The following is a 26,781-nucleotide window of genomic DNA, read 5'->3' on the forward strand; positions in this document are numbered from 1 at the left end:
TATGTAGTAGAATGTTGAAAAAAATCTAAGCCTCAGCTGTCATGCTCATTATAAGAAAGCTTGTAAAGTAAAAAAAGAGGGACACTATCTTTTCTGTATAGTTTGTATTCTGGTATTTCAGTGGAAATCATGTAGGTGAAAGAGTGCTGATACATGTTTAAAAACTGAAGCAGAAAACAAATGTTGAATTCAAATGAGATTAACAAAATAGCCATATAAATTAAAAAAAAAAACTTAATGATTGAAATTTCAAGTCTAAATAAGAAACTGTAGTATGAAGGTTGCATTACTGTCCATCTAACCAGATGGTGATATGTGTGACATGCTAAGGGAGGTCAGAGAGGCTGAATTGACAGGAATCACAATAGTAATGGAGGTTATTCTCATGAGTATTGGGTAAGTGGCACATTAAGGATATGATCCAAAAACTGAATTGTTAGAAATTGTTAATGAGTTGGTGATAGAGATGGCCAGAGCAGCAAACCCACCAGAGAACCAACTCTTGAGTTGCCCCTGACTGCTGTGTAGAACCTGAATCAGAATGTTGCTATCCAAGAACTCTTGACCAGAGTGTACATGGGTCAGCAAGAGCAATCCACTGTTGCTGTGGACTCTGAAAAAGGTAAAGGACATCAAAATAAAGATGCTTGCTAAAAAGAATCTAAAAATGAGCCAAAAGAACAAAATCCTTGCTTGCAGTATGAAGCAAGTACGAAGTACTTATTCAAAGAAAGAGTTTAGAAGGGTGAAAGGGAAGCAAGCATGGCTAAACAGTAGTGTGGGAGAGAATATTGAAAGTAAGAAGGTGTTCTTCAAAAAGCATAAGCTGTGTCTGAGGAAGATAGATACAGATCAGTAAAAGAATTTTAGGAATAATATGCTAGAGGCATAAAAATTAATTATAAAACTTTCTTTAATATGTGGATCATGTGAGGTGCTAGTAGATTGTTGGTGTGAAGAAACAGAGAAGATAAGACCACAAATGAAGAACAAAAAGAATTTTCATCTATCCATATTCATAAAAGATGTCAGAAAGGTTCCTAAACTGTTTTTTACAGAGCAAAAAGACTTGTCTCAAAGCAAATCTCAGTCTTGAACCAGGAGAAGATGTTACAGAATGAATCATCAGAACTAGATAGTATTCACCCAACAGTTTTAAATGAACTCACAAATGAAGTAGCTGTGATTAGCAATATTCTGCTTAAAACTTTTTTTTTCCTTTGGTGAGAGGCCTTGTTAGTAGGGAACAAATTTTAGTTTTTAAATAAGGATCCAGGGGAATATCAGTCTGCTTGACAGTTTCACTCAGTGAATCAGTAGAAATTGTAATTAAGGATGCAATTAGTGGATAGGTTTGTGAGTTTAATATGCTAGGGGAGAGCGAAGACTGTGTTTGTAAAGGAAAAGCATGCTTCTAAAATCTGTTGGAGTTCTTTCAAGGTATCAACAATCAAGGGTATGTTTTTTAAAAAAGGGAATATTTAAAAAAAAATTCTTACTGTCCTTGATTAACTGTAACTCTTATTGTCATGGAGGAGATGCATTTGGATTAGAATATGTGGGATAGTTGGTACCCATGAATACATATGTGCTAGTTTTGTTATAGTGACATAGAAGAATTATGCAATGTTGTAGTAGGGAGTGCATACTGTGGAGGGGTTTTTCTGGCTTATGAGTAGGAATAGAGGGAGTTAATTTTTTTTATGAGACCTCAGCCACCTTGTTTGGCTCAATTGCTGCCTTACTAACCATATAAATCCAAGAAAACCCGTTAAGTATTTTGGTAGTTTCCTTATTATAAGGCACTATGAAGTAAATAATGGTATTGATGGGCTATTGACGTCTTTATGCTTTTTAAATAAACATTGCAGTGAGTAGGTTTCAAAAATTGTTTCAGTTACAGTATTTACAGGTTTCAGGAGGACTATTTGGTTTATTTGCTGTTGATGTTTTTTTAAGTAATCTTTGCAACCAAAATCTCTCTAACTATTTTTAAAAGATATATAATTGTGCCATTGCAGAAGGTTACTTGCTGTAGGTGTATTTGTGGAGTTCAGGGTTTCCACATGTTTTTTTTTTTTTTTCTGTAAATACATTTTCAAACTCCCTACATCAATAACAATAGGTGGGGTTAAAAATTAGGAACTTTGTTTTCATGTTATACTCCATTATTTTGATCACCCTGTTCATTTATGTATTTCCCTTTTAATAACAAGAATACTACTGTCAGTTAGGTGCTGATAGACTTAATTGTTTTATATGATTTTTTAGGAAACTCTGAGCTGAAAGATAAAGAGGACCAGTTTGGAAGAACTCCACTTATGTACTGTGTACTGGCTGACAGGCTGGACTGTGCTGAGGCATTGCTGAAGGCAGGAGCAGATGTTAATAGAGCTGATCATAGCCAAAGGACTGCTCTCCATCTTGCTGCACAAAAGGTAATAAAATAAAAAGTGCTCTGCCATTATAGTGCCTTGAGAAGCAAATAAGCAAATAGTATGTAATACCTTTGGGCACTTTGATTAATTTAGAGACCAATAATGCTACAGTATTTAGAGATTAAAAAAAAAAAAATTGGCCCATGCCAAAGTAACTCTTCGAAGGTTTTTTATTTTATTTTTTTTCTTTTTTACTCAGTGTATTTGTAGCAGTTTGAAGAGACAGTTTACTTCCTTGCTCTGTTTTAAGAACTCTTACTTTCTAGGAAAAAGCAGTTCTTGTCTATTTTGGGATAGTTAGTTCTAAGAAAAGACTTAGAGCTTAGTTTTGCATACACTGATACTGTTTAGAATGTTACCATTCATTTCAGTGGATATAAGGCTGTATAGTGTTAATTATTCATGTTGTGTCTGAGGTTTTCAAGGACATAGAGAACCAAATCAGTGCCAGGACCAGGAGAGAAATGCATTACTGCCTGTTGTTCCTTCTAAAATTTCAGTTTATAATATTATCGAATTACATTGTCACAGCAAAGAGGTACTAAAGGAAGAATTCAACATTAAAATATAATTTAAAGTTTAATTTCAGTGTTTCAATAATTTTGAGTGTGTTTAGGACTGGGGCAAAGTGTCCACAATGACAGGGGAATGAGCAAACTGCTGATAGAGGGAGAAAAAAAGTGTGGGTTGGCTGCCTAGTCAAGACTTGTGAGTTCATAAACTAAATATAAAAACAAGTCCACAGAGAAGATAAAAACTCAAACTGAAAGGAACAGCTTTTACTTACTATTTTTCTTTTTATACTTATGTTTGAGAATGTAACTGCTCAAAAATTGAGGCTGTTTCGACAATGTAAGCTGTGTCTTTTGATACAAGTAAGGTAGAGAGTGCTTGCCATGGTTTCTGTACCGAACCACTTCTATTTATAATATCTTTTCACCTGTTCATAATCTTCCACACTGTTCAGCTGTTTTATTTATATTTTTAATATACTCTACAATTTTTTGTTTTTATTTTAGTCAGGATTACATAAAGGTAACCATGATGTGGTAACAGTGTTTAGTGCGGTGGGGTGTATGCATTTGAATAGAGGAGCATTTGATAAGATTATAATAAGATGATGTGACCACAAGATGGGAAAGGGAGGGGCGAATACTGATGTAGAGAGACACTCAAGGTTCATGAGGGGTTAAACAGGATAGATTTAATGAAAGATTGCACTCCAAACTGTGCGGGGAGCCCCGGTAACCGCACGGGGGGATCACTCACTGGTGGGAGGCTGCTGGACACACAGGTCGGACACCCAGGCAGGACTCAACTCATTTTTATCTTAAGGGCCCCTTAAATCTACTAGAACTATTTCCTTATCTTAGCTGTGCTAACCTTGAGTAGCTACTGACTGGGAAGCAGCTAGACATTGTTGACAAAACGGAATATGCATCATGTCCAGCCTTGACAGGAATTCGGTCAGTGTGTAGAGAGCACACTCTGGGGCTGCAGTCACATAATCTGACAGTCACTGACTCCTCACCAGGTCTTCCACAGGTGTTCTCACTACAGATGACAATGCTTAGTCACACTTCCACTGAATGGGTTTCCATAGAGACTATGTGGTCTATGTTGTTGCATCTTGTATTGGGAATTAAAATGTTCATTTAATATTTTAAATTTATGAATTCTGCAGGTAAGCTCAGATAAGAATGTTAGCCATTTAAAACTAGTGTGAATGCATTCTTAAAATATGTACAGTAATGCACTGCGTAAATGAAACTTGACGAATACTGTAGTTATAGTAAGTTATAGTTCTATTAGAATAGGCTAAATGGTCTATTCAGTCACCTTCCCTCCCCGCTATCCTGATGAAATACTTGTCATCGTCATAACCTTGTCTCTAATGTACAGGGGCTAACATCACATTTCTAAGTGACTAGCTTACTTGTTGTGAATTTTATTGTTCCAATGCATTCTGTAAACATAGCAGTCAGAGACTTTTAAAATTGCTGTGAGATACTATACTTACCTGATGTTCATACAGTCTTTAGATTTTATGACCTGATAAGCAAATGAACATTTTAATCATATTGAAAACTTAATTTTATTAAGTCCATTTGCTTCAGGTATTTAAAGATACTGTTTTGTTTTGTTTTTTAAAGCATATTAAAACAAGATAAATTCCTGTTTGAATCTTTGTTTGTATGTTCATGTTGTGGTTATTTGTATTACAGCTATTCAAGGCAGAGATATTTTGTCTTAGCACAATATACATTAACTGCCTGCACTCTTTCTCTTCCTTTATATCATGCCACAATCGTGAAAGGCCAGTTTGTACCATGTGACACTGTCAGACCTTCTTACATGTGCTTTCAGTTGACACAGCAGCTGAAAAAAGAGGTAGCATCTTTACCTCATACACTTCTAGCAGGAGAACTTAGGCAGTCATCCACTTAACCAGATCAGGCTAAAAATACCACCTTTCCATTGCAAATGTTTTAGCTGGATGTGATTCAGCACATGGCCACCTAGCTGCTGGTGCTGTCTTCATGCTGGTGTGATCATAGGTGGTCAGGAGAGAATCCTTGCAGCTGGTGTTCATTTAGCTAACTTAACTGTATTCTCAAACTGCATTCTATGCCTTCTGAGCAGTTATTTACTATTGATGTCAGCTTAAGAAGTTAAGATTTCACAAGTGTAAAATTTTTCTTCATCCTTTCCTTGTTAATGTTTTAAGATGTACGTTTCTGTCATGAATGCCTTTTGCAAAATATATAAAATTAAAATTCAAAACAACTTTGTTCCATACAGTTTTGGCTATTTGAGTAATGTTTTGCATTCTCATTATTCCTCTTTCATACTTTTGGTTTATGTTTCCCTCTAACATGAGGGCTAAAAATTCTTTTTTTTTTTTTTTCAAAGTGAATGCTGAGATTCTCTTCTGTAAGCCGTACTGAAAGTTGGCTTCGAAGAAAAAAAGAAAAAATGCTGTGAGATTACAAATTTCTACGAACTTATTGTCAGTGTTGGTTAATCATGAATCTACATATTTACCAAGGCCACTGTCATGCTTCTGTTGTGTGCAAGCTTGCAAGTCAGTCGCTCAATGTCCTATGCTTCTTCAAAAACAGGTTAGCAGTTTCTAGGGCTTTACATGACTTTGTAATTCTCCGTTCATTTGTAGTCATAGATACAGGGCATTTACAGTGACAGTGAGATTTGGAGTCCTAAATGCACTTTAAGTTGCATGCTAATTTTTGCTTTCTTCTTTGGAGAGAGAAATTAAGATTAAAGCACAGACCTTTCTACATGCAACTGGTGAAGATACACGGGCACAAAAGGGAAAAAAAAAAACCTTCTCATACACATTCTGAACTAGACCAGATAGATGTAAAATCTAGTTAGATTTCCTGGAGAGGAACTTTCTTCTCTATGTACTAGAATTACTTCTTCCTTGAAAGAGGAGGAGAACTGTTAAGTGGAATATTAAAAAATTTGTATATGAGAAATACCCCCCACACACACATGCATGCATGCATATATATGTGTGTGTGTGTATATATATATGTGTGTGTGTGTGTGATATTTAATAGATTCATGATTACCTGTGGGGACAAGACTAATAGCATTTTCAAGAGGTCTGGACAGTGGGTAAAAGTTTCTGCCTGGTAGTGTGTGTGTGTTGGGTTTTTTTAAATCAAAAAAAATTTTGCATTTTTCACTTGCCTGCCCAAATTCTGGGATACACAGTTTGTTGAGAAGGAATTTTCTTCATCTTTATTTCCTCTTGCTTTGTGACTCCAAACCTTGCCCAGCATAGAAATGAAAAAAACAATAGACAATGCAGGATTCATCTTCTGGTTGCATATAAAATATGCAGCTCAAACTATTGTACTGTGATAAAATTTACTAGAAATTTCTGGAAAAAAATATTACTTAAAATAGTTCCTTAACATTTAGTTAAGACCAAAAGTTAGCTATTTCTTCCCTCCCTCTCTTCCATCCCCCCATTTCAGTGTAGCTCTGGTTATAGGATTTTTGTTTCCTTGGAATTTCTAGTTGTTAGTCAGATTTTGTACATGTTGAATGTATTCATGCTTGCTTACTTACAGTTTCCCTGCTGTTAATTCACTGCAAATGAGAATTAATATTTCAAACATTTCTTCTGAAGTGATTCTTCTCGTCGTCTTTTTGAAAAGTTCCTTTACAGATATGAAACTTGTAACAAATTTTGCCAATCCCAGTTGCCAAAAGTCAACTCCTTTTTTCCCCTTGCTGTATTATATTCTGTCCTCTGCAACAAGGATGGACTACTTCTTGGTACAGCCTTCAGCTCTGGCAGGATGGCATTGAGACCTCCTGCCAAAATAAACTTACTGAGTAGACTTGAAAAACAAAAAAGATTTTTTTGGCACCATTTTTAAACTACTCAAAAAGACAAAGTGAATTGTCACCAAGATTAGCCTCTGAATGCTTTTTGTCGTTTTTTGCTCTCTCATGGAGTTTTTTTGTAACACCTTACTCAGCAGATCACAGCAGACACCCTGAGGACTAGATATTGTTGCAGAATATTTGAATCTCTTCTCCTTGTTGTCATTCTACAGGCTTCCTTCATGTATCCCTTTACAGGAATTCCTCTCTCTTGCCAAAAAATGGCCTCTCTGCTGTATTTGGGAGCTGCAGAACTGGCCCCTCAGAATCTCGGAGGCAAAGGTTTTTTGAGAAAGTATTCTTCTAATGCCAAACAGAAAGTATGATTTAGCCATCTTGGATAGAGGGAAGCTGAATGTTTTCACTAATAGGTTCAGATTCAAGATGGTGGCTCTGCCATTAATAATCCTGGTTATCCAAAGGAATATTTGTTCCTTTCTCTGTAGGATGCTTATTGCCATTTGTCTATCTGAGGATCTTTCAGTACTTTTTCTTCAATATCAATTAAGACTACAGACAATATAAGGTTCTTTCCTGTAGTTTCTCTCCAGTATCAAATAACTCTGCTAAGGTATTGATAGAAAAGCCTGCTCACTTGAGATGAAACTATTCCTGTTTCTGTATCTAGAGACTTGACTGATTAAAAAAGGACTGGACCACCAGTCATTCAGACCTAGTAAAATATTTTGTATGTTTTTAGCTGTGGTTTAAGAACAAACATTCAGAAATCTAGCATTGTCCTGAATTCAGTCCCTAGTATTAAGTATAGCGAATTAGGACTCTAACTGTCTTTCTTCTCTAGGATTGGTTTCTGGTTGGGTGGCACACCTGAAACATCTTTCCATTATCACTGTGAAGTCTTGTCTGTCCCTTCTGGAACATGTGGTAGCATGCATCACTTGCACATGTAGCTTCCGATTATGCCTACATGGTTTAAAAACCTGGCTGTAATTGATGTTTGTGTATATATACCTGCCGCCTCTCTTTTATTTTTTATTTTTAACTTCCACATTTTCAAAGTCGTATTCTTCCTGTTGTGCTGTATCCAGACACTGTCTGCAGAATATCGCCTCTTTAAACTTTTGCTGCCTGTCGTGTTTGTTGTTGCATAAAGTTTTTCCTTCTTAAAATCAATTCTTCCACTCCTTCAAATAGGGAAAAATGCTAATAATCACATCCAGTATTCAAAATTAAAATCCTCATTTGTTGATAATATAGAATTCTTTCTAAATTATAGGCAAAAATTACAACATTATTCATATGGTTGTACAAAACATGATCTGACGTGATAGAGCATCTCTTAGTGGTTCCTTATTGCTTCAACTTCTACTAGTGGCACATCTAACTCCTTTTTCATGCAGCTGTAAAAATTTACATTGCAGGCATATGAGTGTGCGCTAGTGTTGTCTAGATCACTTAATACAGAATAGTAGTCAGATCTTTGGTGCAGTTCATTCATCCTAGGGATACAGATGTCTACCTTAGGATGCAATGACTAGCTCAGGCATCCTTTTAGACATCTACTTGGAGTAGTTTTCTATGTTGTAGATGTCTAAATTGTGACAAATGAATCTCACCCAAGATACGCATTTTTTTTAAAAGTCATCTTTTTCAAATCTTCATTGAAATGATCTTTCATAGTATCTTTCTTTTCTTCATCAGCCCTTTGCCGGAGATCTATTTCAGTCTTTGCAGGCAGGCAGCCATGTAAATGAAGTCAATTTTGCTTTTCTGCTAACTGTACTGGTATCAGCTGTAAGAGATGTGGTATGTGAAATTTGATATTTTCTGAAAAAAGCTTGATGTAAGTTTATGTTCATGTCAAAACTCAGGAAAGGTTTGTATAAATTTTAGGACTTTAATAATGTAGAGTATAAGGCAGGGAGACCAGTCCATTCTCTGAGCCTATCAATCCTGAAAAAGCACACTGAAAGTAAGTTTTGTCCAGCTCTGTGTTCCAACTTTCTGTTACAGTGGCCAGGTTACATCTTTGCTAAATCCAAGACAGTGCACAAGGTGCATTCCTTTGGTGATGAGTCATACAGTTTGTACAAAATAGCATAGGTCTTTCTTCTCATGAAATGTTTTAGAATTTTAATTTTTTTTAACACTGGTTTGAATGCCCAGTTTGGAGTAGGTGGACTCGGACAGAACTTCTTTATGTAGTTCTTTCTTCCCCTTCCATTCTTAAATGAGAATTTGATAAACTGACCTATTGGTAAGGTCTGTATAGTTTGTTGGGGAGTTGGGGGTATTTTTAGTTTTGGGTTTTTTTGTTTGTTTGTTTTTTCCTCTGTGGCTGAATCTCATGACCTACAACTGTGTTGTGGAAGTAAATGCCTGTGTTGGGTTTTATGTTGCATCTCTGAGCACCTCTCATTGATCGGTCCAAGTAAATGTTTAATGCTGCATCAGTTCTACAACTTTCTGCACCTTCCTGTTGTGCTAATAACACGTGCTAAGGCTCATTCTACAATCTCTGCAAATGTCTTGTTAAAGTATTCATTATTATTGATGGAATGAGTCTGATTCAATGGGTGACAGATGCCTTGGGCTCATGTACTGTTCCTCCACCAAAAATTCCCTGGTTTGTCTCCCATAGTTGCCAGCATCTGGAGAATATGGCTAATGAACATGCCATTACTTGCTTCTAGAATTTTGGTTTGAGCAGCAATTAATATACTTCAAGTATTTCAAATGAATTCCTAACTTTGTAACAGTTGGGTTTTTTTGTTTTTTGTGTGTTTGTTTTTTAAAGGCAAAGCAGAAAACAGAATGCAGAGTATTGCAAGGGTGCATCTGTGGAGATTGCCAGGAGTTTCAGAGGATAGTTGTGACTTCACGAACATGGAAGTCCTTTACTAGGAGTTGAAATTGCAACTGACTAACAGAAATAAAATCGTTAATGTAATTTGCCAGTAATTTCACACTGTATTATTATGTGGGTCCAGATCTTTTAAACTGGGAGAACTTGGATTACTATGAAATAAACATGCTATGTAGACAGAAATGAGTGTTGGGGGTTGCAGTTTAACTATAGACTTTCATTTTCAGTTGTAGGTATTCTGGTAGCAGTTTGTTTCTAGTTTTGCTTACTTAAATACTCACATGTGATACTTCTGAACAGAAATGTTTTAGCATATTCAGATTATCTGTATATGGTATTTTCATTAATCTTTCATTATGTAATTTCAGTTTAAGATAAGAAAAAAACAGCCCTGCTTCTTTCAGGTTTTCTCACAAAGGATGCTCATGTATTAGCAATTTGTTTGCTCCAGGGAAGCAACCATTTCTATGAATTCCTCAAGCACAGCCTTTTGTGTTAACAAGGATAGAAGAGAAAATTTAGTACTTTTATTGTTGGATGCTATTAGTATGCACTTAAAATAATCTATCAAGATTCTTAACTATCAGGAGGATATAAATTTTGGTTTTGGGAAGATTAATACCATCCCAGTTGGAAAATGTGGCTCTCATTATCTAGAAGCATTAGATATTATGTAGCTTATTCTTTGCTGACATAGTTATTGACAAGTAACATTACATCTAGAATGCATTTAGGAATTTTGTGTAAAGTAGGAGGATATATTTTAATGATGTTTTAGTTATTTTTCTTGAACAAGAAAAAATAATACTTTAATAAGAGAGGTGGTGCAGTGACTTAGGCAACGCTTCAAGAAAAATGAAAGGCTTCCTTCAGGTTGAATGGAACTCAGCTGACCTCCTATCCAGAAAGATAATTTCTTCCCATTTTGTACACTGCACTGGTGGTGTATTTGGACTAATGTGAAAAGAAGTAGAAATGACATGACCCAAAGACTTGAATATAAATATTTATGGGCTTTCAACATGTATAGAACTGAATCTGACCTACAATTGCTAGATCAGTTAAAGCGTGGTTCCAAGTGTTGAGCGTATCATTAGTAACCACACAGATGAAGAAGGAAGGGAGAAAAGCAAGCCTGTGGCAAGGATAGGGAATGGAAGAAAAATAGAGATGGAAGGTAGTTTTTGGTTCACTTACTTTATGAAAGATTATTCCCAAGTCTTATCTAATGAGTACAGTCAGGGTAGTCCAGGAGCCTCAAAACAGAAATGTTACTTTCCCTTTTTTTCTTCAAGTAATGATGTCTCTGTTAAAAGCTCCTGAATAAAGCTTGCCTGGGAGCAATTTATATATTTTCCCCTCACTGCCTTTCTCAAGATGTATTTCCTGGAGCTGTAGTCTCTCAAATTATTTATAAGGCATCATCTGAACTGCAGAAAAGATCATGTGCACTTCTAACTTTATTTCCCAATCTGTATCATGAAAATAAATAAACCTGATATCTTTCGGAGTTGATGGTGGTCAGTTCATGTTCTTTTTATCCTAGACTGGTAACTTTTTGTGATGTTCCATCTTAAGTGGGAGCTTATAATGAGTGAATATTAATTCTGTGCGTTTGATTTCATGAAGTATGAATGAACTTCATATTTCAAATATACAATTTGACTAAATGTGAAAAATCTGAACAGTCTGAGATATGAAACAGGAATGCTAGCCAAACAGACAGAAGAGGGGATTTTTGTTTTTACCTGCAGGACCATATTTTTCCTTTGTGTTTATTTAAACCACAGACCCTAACTGTGGTACAGATGTTTTCTTTACGTTACCAAATAAAGGATTCTTTTCTTGTGAATGCAGCCTGAAGGTGAAGGTGTTGGATATGCTCAAGGACAGAGGATACAGTTTGCTGTATGTGTTGTACTGCAGACACACTGATCCAGCTACTGTTTACTGGTTAAACAGATGGGCAGGATTGCTCTTCCCACCCCAATCTCCCCATTCTTTTCACAATTAGGTATCTTGTCCTGTAGCATGCTGTTTTAGCTCAGTGAGTCAACAGAAGATGAACTCTACAAAGTAATGATTCATTTTCTGCCTGTTTGGCACAAGTTCTTATGCTCCCAAATACATTTCATTGTCACTTGCACTGATGCTCCTGTTGATCCGTGCTGTAAGCCAGAAATGGTTAAAAATAATTGTAGGAAAAGTTTAAGAAAAAAACTCGCATTGTTCCAGGGATGTGATTTACAGTATGATCCCACAGAATGTTGCACTGTCACCACTGAGGAAGAAGAATAAAACAGCCAGAGACTCTGCAGGGCTGAAACTTCCTAAGCAAACTTAAATATGAGAAAAAATATTTGTGAAACCTTACATAAGAAATTAGCAGCTTGCCAGTTGAATAGATGGAAGACAAGAGAAGTCTTTTGAAGTTGTTTGTGAGATAAATAGAAGGTCTGGGTTTCTTTTGCATGTCTTGTGTGTCTCTAAATCTGCTTTAGACTGTTGCTGTAGATTTCATTAATATTTTAATTTGCTTCTGCATTAACCTGTTGTGATCAGTGAGCAAATAGTAAAGTATGAAATGGTGATCTTGAAATTAAAGTATTGGTATCCTGTCATGAAACTCAGCATCCTGATTGAGCTCTAGGGCATTTCTCCACTGAAATGTGCATGGCAGTTTGGAATATGGTCATACAGAAAGAATACTACAAGGTGGAAGCATCTTAAGGAAACCAGTGTTAGTCAGTTAAGCTCCTTTGCATGTAGCCAGGGAGAAAAATGATTAATCTGAAAAGGTTCTGGGGAATCAGTCAACACTAGATGTTAGGAGAATGGTCAGAAAACTGTGTTGTACATTTCTCACTTCCAAAACTCTACTTCTTGATTAATTACTGCATTAGAGCTGTAAAGGAGAGGGAAGGTCTTCCAAGTCAGTTATAGCAAACATTATAGTGCAGGATAGTTGAAACCAATTGGAGCCCAGCTTCCTGTGGGTACTTTAGCTTTCTGTCAAAGGTTGACAACAGTTTTGTTGGTAGGGAGAACTTGATTTGAGCACTACTTTGCAAGACCTGTATGTGGTCTGCCCATTTTCAGGCAGTAGCTTTTCAGCTTACACACTTCATGCATTCGTAACAGAACAAGGGCATGCACATTGTCTCATTAAGTGGTAAGTCACTATAGTCATTTGGTATTTTGCAATCTTCTGTCTCTGGTGTCAAACTGTGGCTTAAAATCCAGCCAGTCCTCTTGTCTGCAGGAAATACAACCATAGAAATACTGTTTTTACAGGTCAGGTTTCAGTCACACGTGAGATACTGACAACTGAATATGATTTGTCACTTGTTTTATGTTAGTGCATAATCCCAGTGTAGGACAAGATTACGTACGAACTTGCATGACTGAGTAGCTCTTTTGACTTCAAGTTCAAGATCAGATTTTCAGAGTAGCTAAATATCAGACTTAAGCCCTATGTCTCCATTCAGACTGCACTGATAAATATGATATGAACGTCTATAAAGACAATGGTACATGTAAAATAGACTCTTTTTAATTATTTTAGTATATATTTGAAAATATAATTTGCAATTTGTGGGTACCTCTCTGAATATACATACTTTCCAGCAGTTGTTTTGAACATCACAGGAATTACAGTGTGGCTAAACAAAAGTAGTGTCTGTCATTGTCTTTGGACAGGATTGGAATGCAAAAGAGGGTGAAGTAAAGCTGTTTGAGGAGCTAAAATGCATTACACTATAAATGTCTAATGGGTTTGTTCTATAGCCTGCTGTAGACAGTATTCTTCTATCTGCTTCCGCTTGTAATAGCAAAATACTTTCTCCTTTTAAAATAGTAAAAACAAGAGCTGAAGGTGGAGGGGCACTTTTGAAGAGGTTCACAGCAAGGGTATTGTCAAGTATTTAGATGAATACCACATAGTAGAGTATATTTGTGTGGAGAGGGATGGGCTGAGTCTAGTGCATTCTCTTTCACATGCTCACATGCACATTAAGTGGTGATTGCTGATTGCCTGGGGCAGTAAGAATTTTTGAAAGCTGATGTTCAGACTGGCAGCCATCATTGCATCGTCCATACTTTGAAATATTTCCTCTTAATTGTGAGAATTACAAACCTAATGTAAAAGCAGAACAAAGAATAAATATGTCTGAGATTTTTATGAATAGATGAAACTCTTGCTATGCGTATAGTATGTTCGAGTGTGATTCTCAGTTAGGCGTGTCTCTGGGAACACCGCTTGAAAACACAGCGACATATGATTTCTGATCCTGATCAGTACTGGTAGAGAAGATTCATGCTTTTCATAAGGATCATAAGCCAAATATAAATAATTCTTGCAGAAGAAAATTAAGGGGTAATTGTGGAGGAGCCAATTCATTGAGTTAATAAGTCTTATACAAAGACACTTACAGATTTTACTGATACAATTAGAAATTCAGAAGAACAGTAGATTTTATTCGCTACTTGGCACCAGCTAGTCCTCTAGTATAATACTGCTTTTCTTTTGTCCATCACTGTTAAAAATAAAATGATAAAAGGCTTTGAGGACAAAAAAGCCCGAATAGAGTACTTTTAATGAACTAGGTGAACTCAAGTTAGTAGAATGATAGAATATATTACTTTAATCTGTAAATAAGGTATGTATTAGAAATGATTAGAATCTGATAAATAAGAAAGACAATAGTAGTGAATATAACCTAGGATAGCAAGGAGGTTTATAATATAAACAATAAGATAAATTTTCATGCTGGAAAGCCGGAAAAGCCCCTGAGAGCACTGTGGACTCACCATTTCCAGCATATCCAGATATGTATCTGTTAGGAATAGTTTGGAATGAGTTTGCTTAATTCTCCCTGATGGGGAGGGTTCAGCTAGATAAGCCACTGGAGGTCCCTTTCAGCCTAGGTAGTTTTGTGATGGATAAATTTTACAAATTCTGAACTAGTCGAGTTTTGAAAAGGGCTGAGTGTTATTAAAACATTTTTTTAATCATTGTGATTAAGTAACAAATATTATACTGCTTCATTATTTTAAATTTAAAGTATTCGTCTCCTCTATTTTTAGTGATTTATTGTATTTGGAGTCCATTTTAGAATGGTATAATAATGATTTAAGTTTGTTCCTAGAAATATTACATACAATTTCAGCTTTTCAATATTTTTACCAGTTTGTGTGAGTTTTCTGAGACTCCACTATCTAAATGTCCTATAGGTTCACTTTTTTCTCGAGGCAACAGAAATCTTAAGGGATCTGTTTATCCAACTATTAATTTTAATATCTATTTCTCATGATATTATTGTATTGAAATGCACATCTTTAAGAGTGTAGTTATCTGTCACAATTTAATAAATATGTCTGTTCATACCCAAGAATATTTTGTAAATCTAAATAGAATATTTTTTTAAATGTAAGACCTTAAAAAACTTTGAGGGCAAATATTACATAATAGGATTTTTATTACTGAAGAAATCTTATTATAGTATTGATTTTTTTTTTAATAAAATGTTGTGCTTGCATATAAGTTTGTATGCATCTGTGCAATTTAGGTGTAATGCAGTAATATTTTCCTCAGTTAAATTGTAGGGGTTTTTTAAACAGAAAACCAATACTCATTTTTTGTATATGCTTTTAACTAAAGAAACTTTTATTTAATTTTCATGTAATTTAATATTATTTTATTTTACTGTTAGTAAATAATTTCAGAAGCATAGGAATCCCTTACTGGAAAATATATTCTCTTTGCCATGGTTAAGAAATCAACTAATTAATGATTGTGGGGCAGAGGTAGTTGCTTTCCAACTGTTTCAAGAACTGTGTGTGTGTGTGTGTGTTTTAACTCATGTTATTCTTGTAATTGCGTAATCTTATTAACGTTCCTGTGGTTATTTTTGTTTTGTTTTGTTTTTTAATGTTCTCTTTCTGTCATTTATTGCATTAGACAGTCTCAGTTCAGGCACTGCCTCTGATCCCTATTAAAGCTTTTGAATATGGCTACTGTACAAATAATAAATTTTGCTGGTGTTTCTACTTTTCTGTTTGCCTTAGAGTGGTGTGACTTGTGAGATCCTACGTTAATAGATGCTGTACAATGTCCTTGAAACATTTTTTTTCTTGAGAAAGAATTCTTAAATTCTTAATTTAGTTAAATTAAGAATTAAATTAATTAAAATCTGTATAACTTAAATCTGTATCAAATCTTAGTTAAAATCTGTATAATAATGATAAATTCAAAAGATGCATTTCTGGCTTATGTAGCTCCACTAAAAAGAAAGGAGAGCTTCACAGATATTAACTGAAACAATAACACCTCTGTGGCATGTAGCTCAGTAGTGAGTTCTGTTTTTTAATGATGCCAATCCTCATCTTGTAAGAATGTTTTCCACTTCAAGCTTGACTCTGTGGGGTTAATTTTTCCAGAGTTTCTGTACGAGTTTGAGAAGAGGGCTATACAAAGGGAATCAGTACAGCCTAGTGGAGAGCAAAGTCCTGAGCATTTGCAACTCTGGAATGTTTTTATTGACTAATGGTAGTCTGCTATTGACATTTGTGTCCCTTGATGATACTTCTATCCTAGCTTATCTTTGCTGGTCAACTGCCTTAATTGTTCTGGCCTTTAATTCAGTCAAAGTTGGAGCATGAGTGGAAGAGAAAAGAGAAGGAACAGGTCTAACAGAGCATCAAGCTTGAGCTGTGAAGCTGCTGGCAACGATCAACCTGTCATAATGTTATGATTTGTTCATTTTTATACCATTTATTAGCCTTTACTTGTTGTGCCATTTGGCCTCCAGGGCAGATAAAGTGCTGTCTAATTTGGTAGGTTTGCTTCTGTCAGAGTGGCCTCGACAGAGAAGGTGTTAGCTGTAGTGACAAATAATCAATAGCTGTCTTTGTCATGAGCAATGTGAGTAGCTGGGCCTTTCATTTGGAGGATTAGAGGTCTAATTGGATTGAGAATAGGGAGGGTGGGCTGTTGGGTAACCCTGTCAGCTATGTTAAGCTGTCAAATGTCAGCCTTACAGAAAGGAAGAAGGGATGGTTAGCTTTCAGAAATGAGGATGAAGACATATGAAAGCTTTGAAAAAAGTAATAGATAGAAAAGTAGAATAGGCTAATGTGTGCTTTAACCCCTTTTTGTTTAATTGTATAACTCTGCAGTTAATGAAGATGCATACCCTTCTCTCCCTCTCTGTCTGTCTGTCTCTCTCTGACACACACATGTGCACCTGCATGCACATATGCACACACGCATGCATGCACAAAATTTGTGTGGAACAGATTTGGCAGCATGGGGTATATAAGTGTGAAAGATTGTGACGTAGAGAAGGTAAATACCCCCTAACGGAGAAAATCACTTTAGCAGAAGCTATGAAGAAACTGATTATTTTGTGTTAATACTTTGTTGTAAAATTTGGCCAATATTTTTTCTAGGTATAAGCAATCATTTTGGTGTTGTAAGAGAATAAGCACTAATACCAAATCCTGCATTGTACAGTAAAATAGCCAGTTGAATTTTGTCTGTATTTTCTTCTTGTTGCTTTTGATCCCTTGCTCTCTGTTTCCTGGAGAAAGATTTGTGTTGTTCTAAAGATGATAAATCCAATGGAAGAGTCATTATGTTAGTGAACCAAATCATTTTTTCAGATGTATGTCTTAGAAAATTTGCAGTACCAATATTTACCTTACCAGAATAAATAACCGGTCTAGTTTTTAAAGAAGAATTTTTTGTTTGTAAAATAGTGCTTTCTTTATTTGTCATCTTAGTGTACTGCTCTTTTCAAATCAAATCTTAACATAACCACATCAATATTTCCTTTCTGTATATAACACATTTCTCCTGGGAACTGTAGTATTTGGCCTAAGTTATCTTTCATATAACCAACCATGTTTTCCAAGCAGTTAGCATCTTTAACTCCTGCTGATCTTGAAATAACAAAGTTTATAGAGAGGAAAAAAAAATTTTTTAATTTGCATCAACTAATTAAACAAAAGACAGTTTTATATTTTTCTTCTTTTAAGGTTGTAATTCCTTTTAAATTTCAAAGATTGTTATCTGTTTCTGATAATTTATTCTATTCTAGTGTTTTTTCTATTGGCATTTCAGTTTTTATTGATTCCCCTGCAGTCCCCCTTCACTAAAGGGACAAAAATCATGGCTTTTTTCCCTTCTGAGATTGACTGCCCTGCTTTCAAACACTCATCTTCATGTATGAGTCTGGATTCATCGCTCTTAACTCATTTTTGCTTTTGCAGTCTGACAAGTATTGTTCCTCTGCCATTTCTAATCGAGGCTTTATCAGAGCTAAACTTCAGATTTTTTTATAATCTGGTTCTGCTGCCTTATCTTTCTCTCTCTCTTTGTTTCATTGCTTCCCCAACTCTCAGTTCATGATCTTGGTATTTAGTTGTGATTTCATGTAATCTGATTTAATCAGATTTTACCTCCTGGTGTAAACTCTAGAAAGCCCAATGAAGAGCTGAGATCATGGACTACTCTTGTAGATTTAAGTGTGGTAAAGATAACTGAGATGGCTGAGCTGCAAGAGAATTAGCATACTGCTGTGACCAGTTTGGCTCCAGTATCCATAACAGCCATAAAGTTGACTCAGAATTTCTGCACTCTGTTATGGTTTCCACTATAGAAACACTGTGATAAAATGGACTCTTTCCTGGTAAAACAATCAGCCCTGGACCATTAATTACTAGAAGATTTTTAAAATCTATTTTTAACTTATTAAAATCTCTCCATTCCTCTGAAAGATAATTTTTTGTCAAGTTCCTGCTTTTTATTCATTGTGATAAGAAGCAGATCTTAATTCAGTGTCTTATTTCATAAAGCTCTGGAAATTACTTACTACCAAAATCCTTGCCCTTCTTCTGGGCGTTTTTTCCAGATAACTTACTTGCCATGGCAATGATTTGTGGTTTCCTCGTTTTCTTCCCTTCTTGGTCTAACTAGAACACTGCTATTAGTGTTGTTTTCTTTCTCTTCTCCTCCAGCAATGTCATTGCTATTTTTATTGACCTAATTGACTTATTTGCATTGTACCAACTCTTCTCTCTCATCTACAAGCACTATATAATTTCACTTCTCTGCATCTCTGTGCTGCTTCTTGCTCTGTTAACTCTTCTCTTTTCCTAGGTTTGGCTTTATATCCTCTTTTATGAGTTTCCTGTGCTTGAAATAAGCTTTCATTATCCAGTCTGCCAAAGAGGGTATTGACAGGCCCAAAACATGTATCATATTAGCATCTCTGAGTGCTCTTGATCTCAAGAGTTCCAGATTTCATTAAAAATAATAGTAAGAAAGCAAGAAGTCTCTAACTCTAGTTATTTTGTGAAAGATTTTGAAAATATGAATCCAGTGTAAACCATGGTGGTAGCACACGGATAAGTTCTGCCTTTGCTTGTATTGAAACCCCAGTGAAAAGGAGCTAATTCTAAATAGTAGGTTACCTTAAATATCTGTATAGCCAGCTGATAGAATTGCTTTATTTTCTTCTATCGAATTTGTGGTCATTACCTTTTGTGAGTACAATTTGGAAGAGCATTTGGACTGAATCCCCCAGTCTTTTGGGGGATTCTACCACCTTTTAAAAAACAGTTGATTTTTCTAATCTTTTCTAAGTCCTCTTCTGTAGCGATAATTTTTCAGGCAGATACCACTGAATCAAATGATTCATATTAGTTTATGAAGAGTGCCAGTTACTGGGGATGAGAAGGTAAAGTGGTCCTGTCCTTATAAAAAAGTCCTAAGTGACCATTTAAGAGGCTAAGAGAAAGATATCAGCACTTAACCTCAGAGACTGTTTTCTTGGAAAGGCAGAACTGAACTGAACAGGATACAGACATGCTTTAGGACAATTACAGCAGACAAAATTTTGCCTAGCAGTGGCAAATACTTTGTGCAAGGATGAACAGTGTTTTTTCTAGAGAATGTTATTCTGTGTTGCTTGATGTTAGGCTATTGTAAATTGACTAAATTATCCTATTTTTCAAATGCTAGCTCTGTGTTATGCACTGTTATTGAACAGCTGTCTCCTTCCTCTCATTTTCTTTTATTCAAGGAATAGGTGAAAGTTTCTGTAGCATTTGGACTTGAAAATAATGGTCGTGTCTTAAAATGTGATTCTTTATGGACATGGAACTGCATGGAGTGTTATGGCTCATGTCTGAGTAGGTTTCATTTTATTTCACTTCTTGCTATTCCTTTACCATTGTGGCATCCCTCAGTGTACAAGAGACTTGCACAGCTCTTCCCCCAGGACATTGATGTCTGCTGACAAGTCTATACCTTTAAAAATGGCTTTACAGGCAAAGGTATCTCCCTGTTTGATTGTCCTTTCTAAAACATGGTTCTTGCATTAATTGCCCCTTCACAGCTGACCTCACAACTGATCTTTAATGGTTACAAGAAGAAATATTGTTGCTGGGACCAAGAAACCCCTTACTTGTTTATGTCCAGATTTGTCAGTGAGAAAGAAAAACAGGCCTATCACTGTAGCATCATTAGCTCACCAGTTTGGTTTAGTTTATTTTTGTGAGCTGTTTGGTAATTTTTGTTTAAATGAGGTGACTTTTTCAGGGTTTGGCGTAATAAAAAGTGAAGGTATTTGTTTTCACTGATTATAATTAAATTTTTTATTGTAATTTTAAATGAATCAGTTTTCTTATAAATGTTTCCACAAATGCTTCAATAAATGTAGTAACTGCAATAGATCATTTTGAAACAGGATACCTTTCTGCTGTATTCTTCAGGAATCTTCTATCAAGTGTCTGACATGTCCTTAATCTGATGCTCAGGCTTGTCATTTGAATCGATAGTATACTAGATAGGATGTCTTCAGCATTGCTATAGAAGGTATTTGAAAAATAAATTCAGATTTTATGGCCGTGCCACAAACTCCAGGGGCACTAATTTTTCATTTATCTCTCTTTTTGTCTGTAAGCAGTTGGTTAAGTTGTTGATTAAAGAGAATTAGGTGAATCACACTCAAGTCAAAATGGATATGTATAAATAAATTACATCAGAATTTTCTGTTGTTTCCAGGAAAACAGCAGATCGTATGAGCATTTCATAAAATATAAAATTCATTTAATTTACAATGGTTAAAATGATTTAAATCATCCTTTTTTTGGTCTTTTTATAGACCTATTTGGAACTCCTTTTTTTTTTTTTGGTTTCTCTATTTTTTATTAATGAAGAATGAGGAATTAATGAAGAATGCTATCCATTTCTATTAATAAGAAATGATTTCTAGTGAAATATTAAGTAATTCATGTTATTACCTACATATCTGCATGCATGTGACCTACATATCACCTGCATACGTAGAGCCTGCTGACTGGAACATTTAAATATAAATATATGCATGCATAGAACATTTTTTTCAGTGTTCTGCTAGTATGGTACAGATTTTGGAAGACTTTAAGAAATACCAAGCTTGGATTGTTAGCACAATTGCCTATAGTTTAAGCAAGGAGAGATAAATCCAGTACTTTTATTACTGCTAGGATATAGTTTGAGTAGCTTATTAAGGCTTTAGTTTGTTTATCACTACTGTAAGTATATTCTGACTTCTTTTTAAAATGTCAGACTTCACTGTAGTATCGATAAAAACTATGAACTATTGTAATGCATATAAGTATCCTCAAGCATCTCAATTTTTATGTAAGTCTGAGTAAACCTACCTTTATTAAAGGTGAATTGCAGTATGGGTTGTCTATCTACCTCTGCAATAGCTCTGGAGATTGCATTGTGGCTGGAGAAATTTTGTCATGGAATAGAATTTGCTATGTAGTTTTGTAATTATTTCACACAGTGGTTTGTTACTTGACTTGAGTTGTTTGAAATATATTTAAATCAATTAAAAGATGTGGATTTGTTTTCAAATAAAAGAGCAGCTAAAATCATAACAAATTCCAAGATGTGCTCAGAAATGAATATATCTGTAAAGGCTTTATTTTGGAGGCAGCATTGCTTCTGTGAGTCCATTAGGACATCACATGTGCAAGCATGTAGATGGACACAGCCAGGAGCTACAAGGCAGCCGGAACCTGGTCCTGGTCAGACTGATACCGAGGAGCTTGGTTTGTCATTTGGTTCACTTCCAGAATGAAGCAGCACTAAACAAAGTCAGGATAACAAGTTAGGACTTTGGGTGGACTGGTAACTGTAATTCAGGTTTATTTTTGAGGTAGAATTGATCATGGATCATACTCTTCTTAATAACCTTTTGATTAAATTTTGTAAATAAATCTATACATAGCATAGAAAGAAACCTATCTATGGGACTGGAAAATGATGTGAACTCTGTCTAAATGTAGGTTTGTTCTCTTACAGTTTGAGTTTACACTATTCAAAAATTGCTGTATGGAAGCAGATTTTGGAGGCTCTTTTGTCTTGCTAAATGCTTTTGAACAACTATCCCAACTCATCTTATGTTTCTGGAAGAGAGGTTGGCAATTTGGAAGGCATTAGGTAATGTGCATATAACTAAGCATTAAGAGAGATTCAGAATTAGACATCTGCAAAACTTCAGGAGTTATGCAAATTATAAAAAGAATTACTAAAAATGGAAAGAACATTATAAATATGGACATCAATCAAAACTTCATTAGGAGCAGAGAAGAATGTGAATATATGAAAATGTACGGATGTATTTTCTTAGCCTTTTAACACTTGTCTTAGTTCTTGTTTTACCTAAAGCCATTAAGATGAAGAAAATAAATATAACAGATACTTATTTTGTAGTACTAGTTTTTTTTCTGTTTTTTTTTCCCTTATACTTGCTGACAGATCTTTCAAGCCACTATTATTTGTTAACTTATCCTTTGATTCTGCATGAAGAGCTGGACAATGATCCTATAAATATGGATCTCTGCTTCTCTCTTAAATTCTGAGGTACTAGGTGTTCTGGGTACTTCTGCATGAAGGACTTTAAAAAAAAATGGATAGGAAAACAAATTAGTAACAGTAGAAGAGATCATCTGAAAAACTAGAATGCTAATTGCATTTTCGTCCTTGAAGTGTTTTTTACGTGAAGGAAGCAATAAATTTATATAGGTAGACCATAAAATTTAGAGCCAAAGGGCTGAGAACTCTACACAAAAAAAGCATATACAGACCATGGATAAATGAGGTCAAAGGCTGAAGATGCAAACACCTATTTTCCTTTAACTTAGGTTGGGAAACAATTTTAGCTTGGCTTTTACAGCATGGTCCATTTTCTTCTCTGTTGTATCCTTTGAGTGAATGCCAGTTGATAGTTTGGTCTATTTCTATGGAAACCAAGCTATTGAAGCCACTCTTGCAAGAGGCTTTAGGGAGAAATGCTCTAAGTTGAGAGACTGTCTTGCTTTCAGTCAAAATGTTTGATAGCTAGAACTGGTCTCGAGTCATACGGATGTTTTTGACTGATGTATTGCCTTAGATGCTTTGCCGGATGAATGAACATATTAAACTTGGAAACTGGTAAATAAGACTTCTATTCAGCTGTTTGAGGTGTTCTCTTAAGTCAAGTGTTTTAGCTTAGAGTCTAGGATGCTGCTAACAAAGTGCCTAAAAGGGTACTTTGTAGGATTAAACCCAGTGTCAAGATCATGGTTGCCATGGTTGACTGGAAAGGATTGGCAATACATCAAATATTTGAAACTGTTAGTGGGTTTGTTAGACAGAAGATGTGGTATCATCCTTGTCCATGTACAGGTAATAAATAACTTGCATAAATTTTTTTCAAAGGTGTAGTTCAGTGGATAACTGTTAAGGGTTATTCAGGTCTAAAATAATAATTGTAAAGATTTTCCTTTGCCCACAAGTTAGTGAGGTTTTACTGCATTTTTAATCAATAATTTAACCCTCTGCTTTTGCTCAAATTAAAGCTATATCTGAATCCTGTTTTCCAGTTTTGCTGAATTAAACTGGTCCAGCTGTTACTGAAGTTGTTTCAGAACTGGAAGAAATAACTGTGTTAACTCCTTGTAATTAATGGTTTACCTTATTATGTTTCAACTGTATGTTCAGAGATGCATCAGTTCTGTTCACTATATTTTCAGTTACTCCACAGCAACTTTCCTGAAGGTACTTATACAAATCAAATCTTCCAACTGTGGTCTGCCACCCAATTAGGGAGATGAGAATAGAAAATAGTTGTTTCTCAGCTACTCAGTTAACTTTGTTTATAACATATTTAGTATGGGTATCACAGGTAAACAGACAGTGTACAAAGAAACATGAGCTAACAATCAGTATCTTCAATGTCTAATTCTTCCCCATTATACCAAATATATATCCTAAAAGTTTAGGGGAGTATTTGAAAGGATTGAGTGTCTTTATAACTGTTTAGTAGAAACACTTAAGTGTGTTTGTCCTTCAGGACTGTGCAGTCAGTGTGATGAATACAATCACCTTACATTACATTTTCAAAGTTATTTGATCTATTCGCACTTTCTTTTGGTGTGTTTTCATTCAACAGTAACAAATATTTTTGCATCTGCTATATTTTAATGGAGACTGATTTAGTCTAACTGTTAAGATATATTGATAAAATAGATTTTCCTTCTCTATCCATGGTTTACATATCAAAATCATATTTATTACAAGAGAGGTGGGGAAGAAAATTCATCTGGAATTTGTGATTCAAATTTTGTGTATTCTTGCAATATAGCAATTAAAAATTTAAATATATTAAAATTCAAACATACTTAAAATTGTTCATAAACATTGTCATGAGCTTATTTCCCCAATTAAGCATATTGTATGCTTTGAACTTGCATGTTAATATAGTGTGTGATAACCAGAGAGACAGCCTGTTATTATGATAGTGACTTTCTTCATTTTCACTAGTAATTTATAAGCAGTTGTGTTGATTTTCTTTTTCCAGGTACTGTTAAAGAAAAAATCAGTGGTGATATTCAGGGAATTTAAGAATAGTGCAGTCATGTATATTTAAAGTATAGCTCTTATGTTAATAGCTGTTAATAGCTGTTGTAACCAGGCAATATTAATTCATTTTCAATGCATTAGAAATCAAGAAGTTTCATCATTTCATACATAGTTAATTTGTCAAAACACAAGCATTGCTAACTTATAACTCTAAATACTTCTTACCTGTGATCTAATTAACTTATAACTCTAAATACTTCTTACCTGTGATTTAATTAATATTTTTACTTGCTATTCTATATTTTAATAACTTTTCTTCTGAAGAATGCTTGTCAGATTTCTGGCAGTTAGTAGTTAATATAAGCATATCAAAACGCATCCTTTGATGCTTGAATTTCATGTACTTTTTGGAATAGTATTCTTTATAAATAGATAGATGTGTGTGTAAAATTAGAAATATGATAGTCATAGCTTCTGTTTTTTAAGTACTTAGTTTGTTCTCTGCAAAGCCACTGAAACTGGCAGGTGTTGCTGACAAAGTCCTCCATATACTTCATGTCGTTCTAAGTCAGTTTTGATGTTTTGGGAAGATGCTTCTTTTTGAAGGGATACTAATAGAAGAAACAACCTTAAAAAAAAAATCTCAATTAGCGTATGCACAGACACTTTTTTTATCCAAAGATATTTAAAATTCTTGATTGTTGAATACATGTGACCGAGTTGTTCTGTGGGATGAAGCATCCTCTCTTCAGCACACACTTGCAGGTGTGTACACGCGTGAGAATCTGTGTGCGCGTTTTGTGTGTTTAGTTAAGATTATCTTCTCCAAGTTTCAGTAGGTCAAGACAACAGTTTCTACTGTTTGTTATACCTTGTGAAGACAAACAGGTTAAATTCAGTTGTCATTTTTGTTTTAAATGAGTGAGCTCAGGTATATGTATTTTATCGTTTAAAGGCTTTATCTAGCAATTGATGAGTTTCAGTTCCTTGACTTTCAGTGGTTCTTCTTGAAAGGCTCTGATAGCAAAGAGCTGTTCTCAGCTGTGGCTGTAGCACCTGTGCTAATCTGTTTGGAAAGCATGCCAGTGTAGTGCGAAGTGGCTGCTATATTCTGTTTGCTTTTCTAGGCTAAAATCTAGATGACTTTCATGTTATTCATGTTTTACCTCCAGTGAGTGTTTATGTGCATGATACAATTTGTTGTTTGTCAATATACAGATTTATACTAACTCTAGAAACATACGTATCAATGTTAAAAAGTATAGATAATTTTGTATTTCAGACATGAGCAACAATTGAATCTTAACTCCATATATGACCTAATTTCTTCTATGGAGTCCTGGCTCTGAGAAGTTTGAAATTTAATCTGACCGTTTAAAAAAAATCGTAGCGATCTATGTTGCTTAGAAAATTTTCTGTTATCTTAGAATATGAAATAGCATATGTGGGACAGAATGCGCTTTAGAAAAGCAGATCAATGGGCTGATTTCCTGTTTAATTTCCATGCAGCTTTTCTTCTCTCATTCTCCCCTGTTCTCTGCCAAACTGGATCTAAACAAAAAGAACAGTGTAGATAAGTAAATACGTAGGTAATAAACTATAATACAACTTGTTTTTCTGTTTTCAAGCTGTTGTTACTTATCCAGCTATACTTTCTGAAATATGAGTTATGAGTTTAAAAAGGAAAATTAAAACACAATTCACATTTGAAGACAGAAGTAGTATAAGCGGTGCCTGTGCTAAGATTAGTGTAGTATTAGAAAAGCAGACCTGTTTTAACTTTGTCATAAATTCAGTGATAGTAATATGGTAGTGTTCTATTTACGAAAGACTAAAAATAACTGAATTATATATTGTATTCCTCTGAAGAGGAGATACTTAAATAGTCTCTTTTTATGAAGAATATTGAGACAGTTGTGATAAAACAGCTTACATAAATGCTGCTTAATTAATAATGTATTTTGAAAATCAAAATTTAATAAGCTTATAAATTATTAAACTATGGTAGGATCTATAATTATCAGATATCCTAAAACCCTACTGTCAGGGATGGTGGACTGTCTGCACTGTTAATCTTTCTCTGTTCTCTTTGAATGCACCCCCTTAAACAAGACCTTTGCACATCCTGGTTTTGTGGTCACTCTTATTCTTCCGCTGTCTGCAATTTTTTGTGCACTCACTTACTCTACATA

The 26,781-nt window shown here is 34.9% G+C and overlaps 1 protein-coding gene across 8 annotated transcripts in view; it reads left to right on the plus strand.

Annotated features, from left to right (window-relative positions):
• INVS (inversin) overlaps positions 1 to 26,781 on the plus strand; it is a 116,228-nt gene that overhangs the window by 11,092 nt on the left and 78,355 nt on the right. For 7 of the 8 annotated variants that reach the window (XM_013957726.2, XM_067291087.1, XM_067291085.1 and 4 more), the window contains one exon: positions 2,272 to 2,438. In XM_013957726.2, the coding sequence (XP_013813180.1) occupies positions 2,272 to 2,438 (167 nt within the window). Of the gene's footprint in view, positions 1 to 2,271; positions 2,439 to 5,351; positions 5,561 to 26,781 lie in introns of those variants that run through there. The other variant, XM_067291091.1, reaches the window with a different exon arrangement.

The sequence above is a fragment of the Apteryx mantelli genome, chromosome 2 (genome assembly GCF_036417845.1).
Source record: "Apteryx mantelli isolate bAptMan1 chromosome 2, bAptMan1.hap1, whole genome shotgun sequence".
In the NCBI taxonomy this organism is placed as follows: domain Eukaryota; kingdom Metazoa; phylum Chordata; class Aves; order Apterygiformes; family Apterygidae; genus Apteryx; species Apteryx mantelli.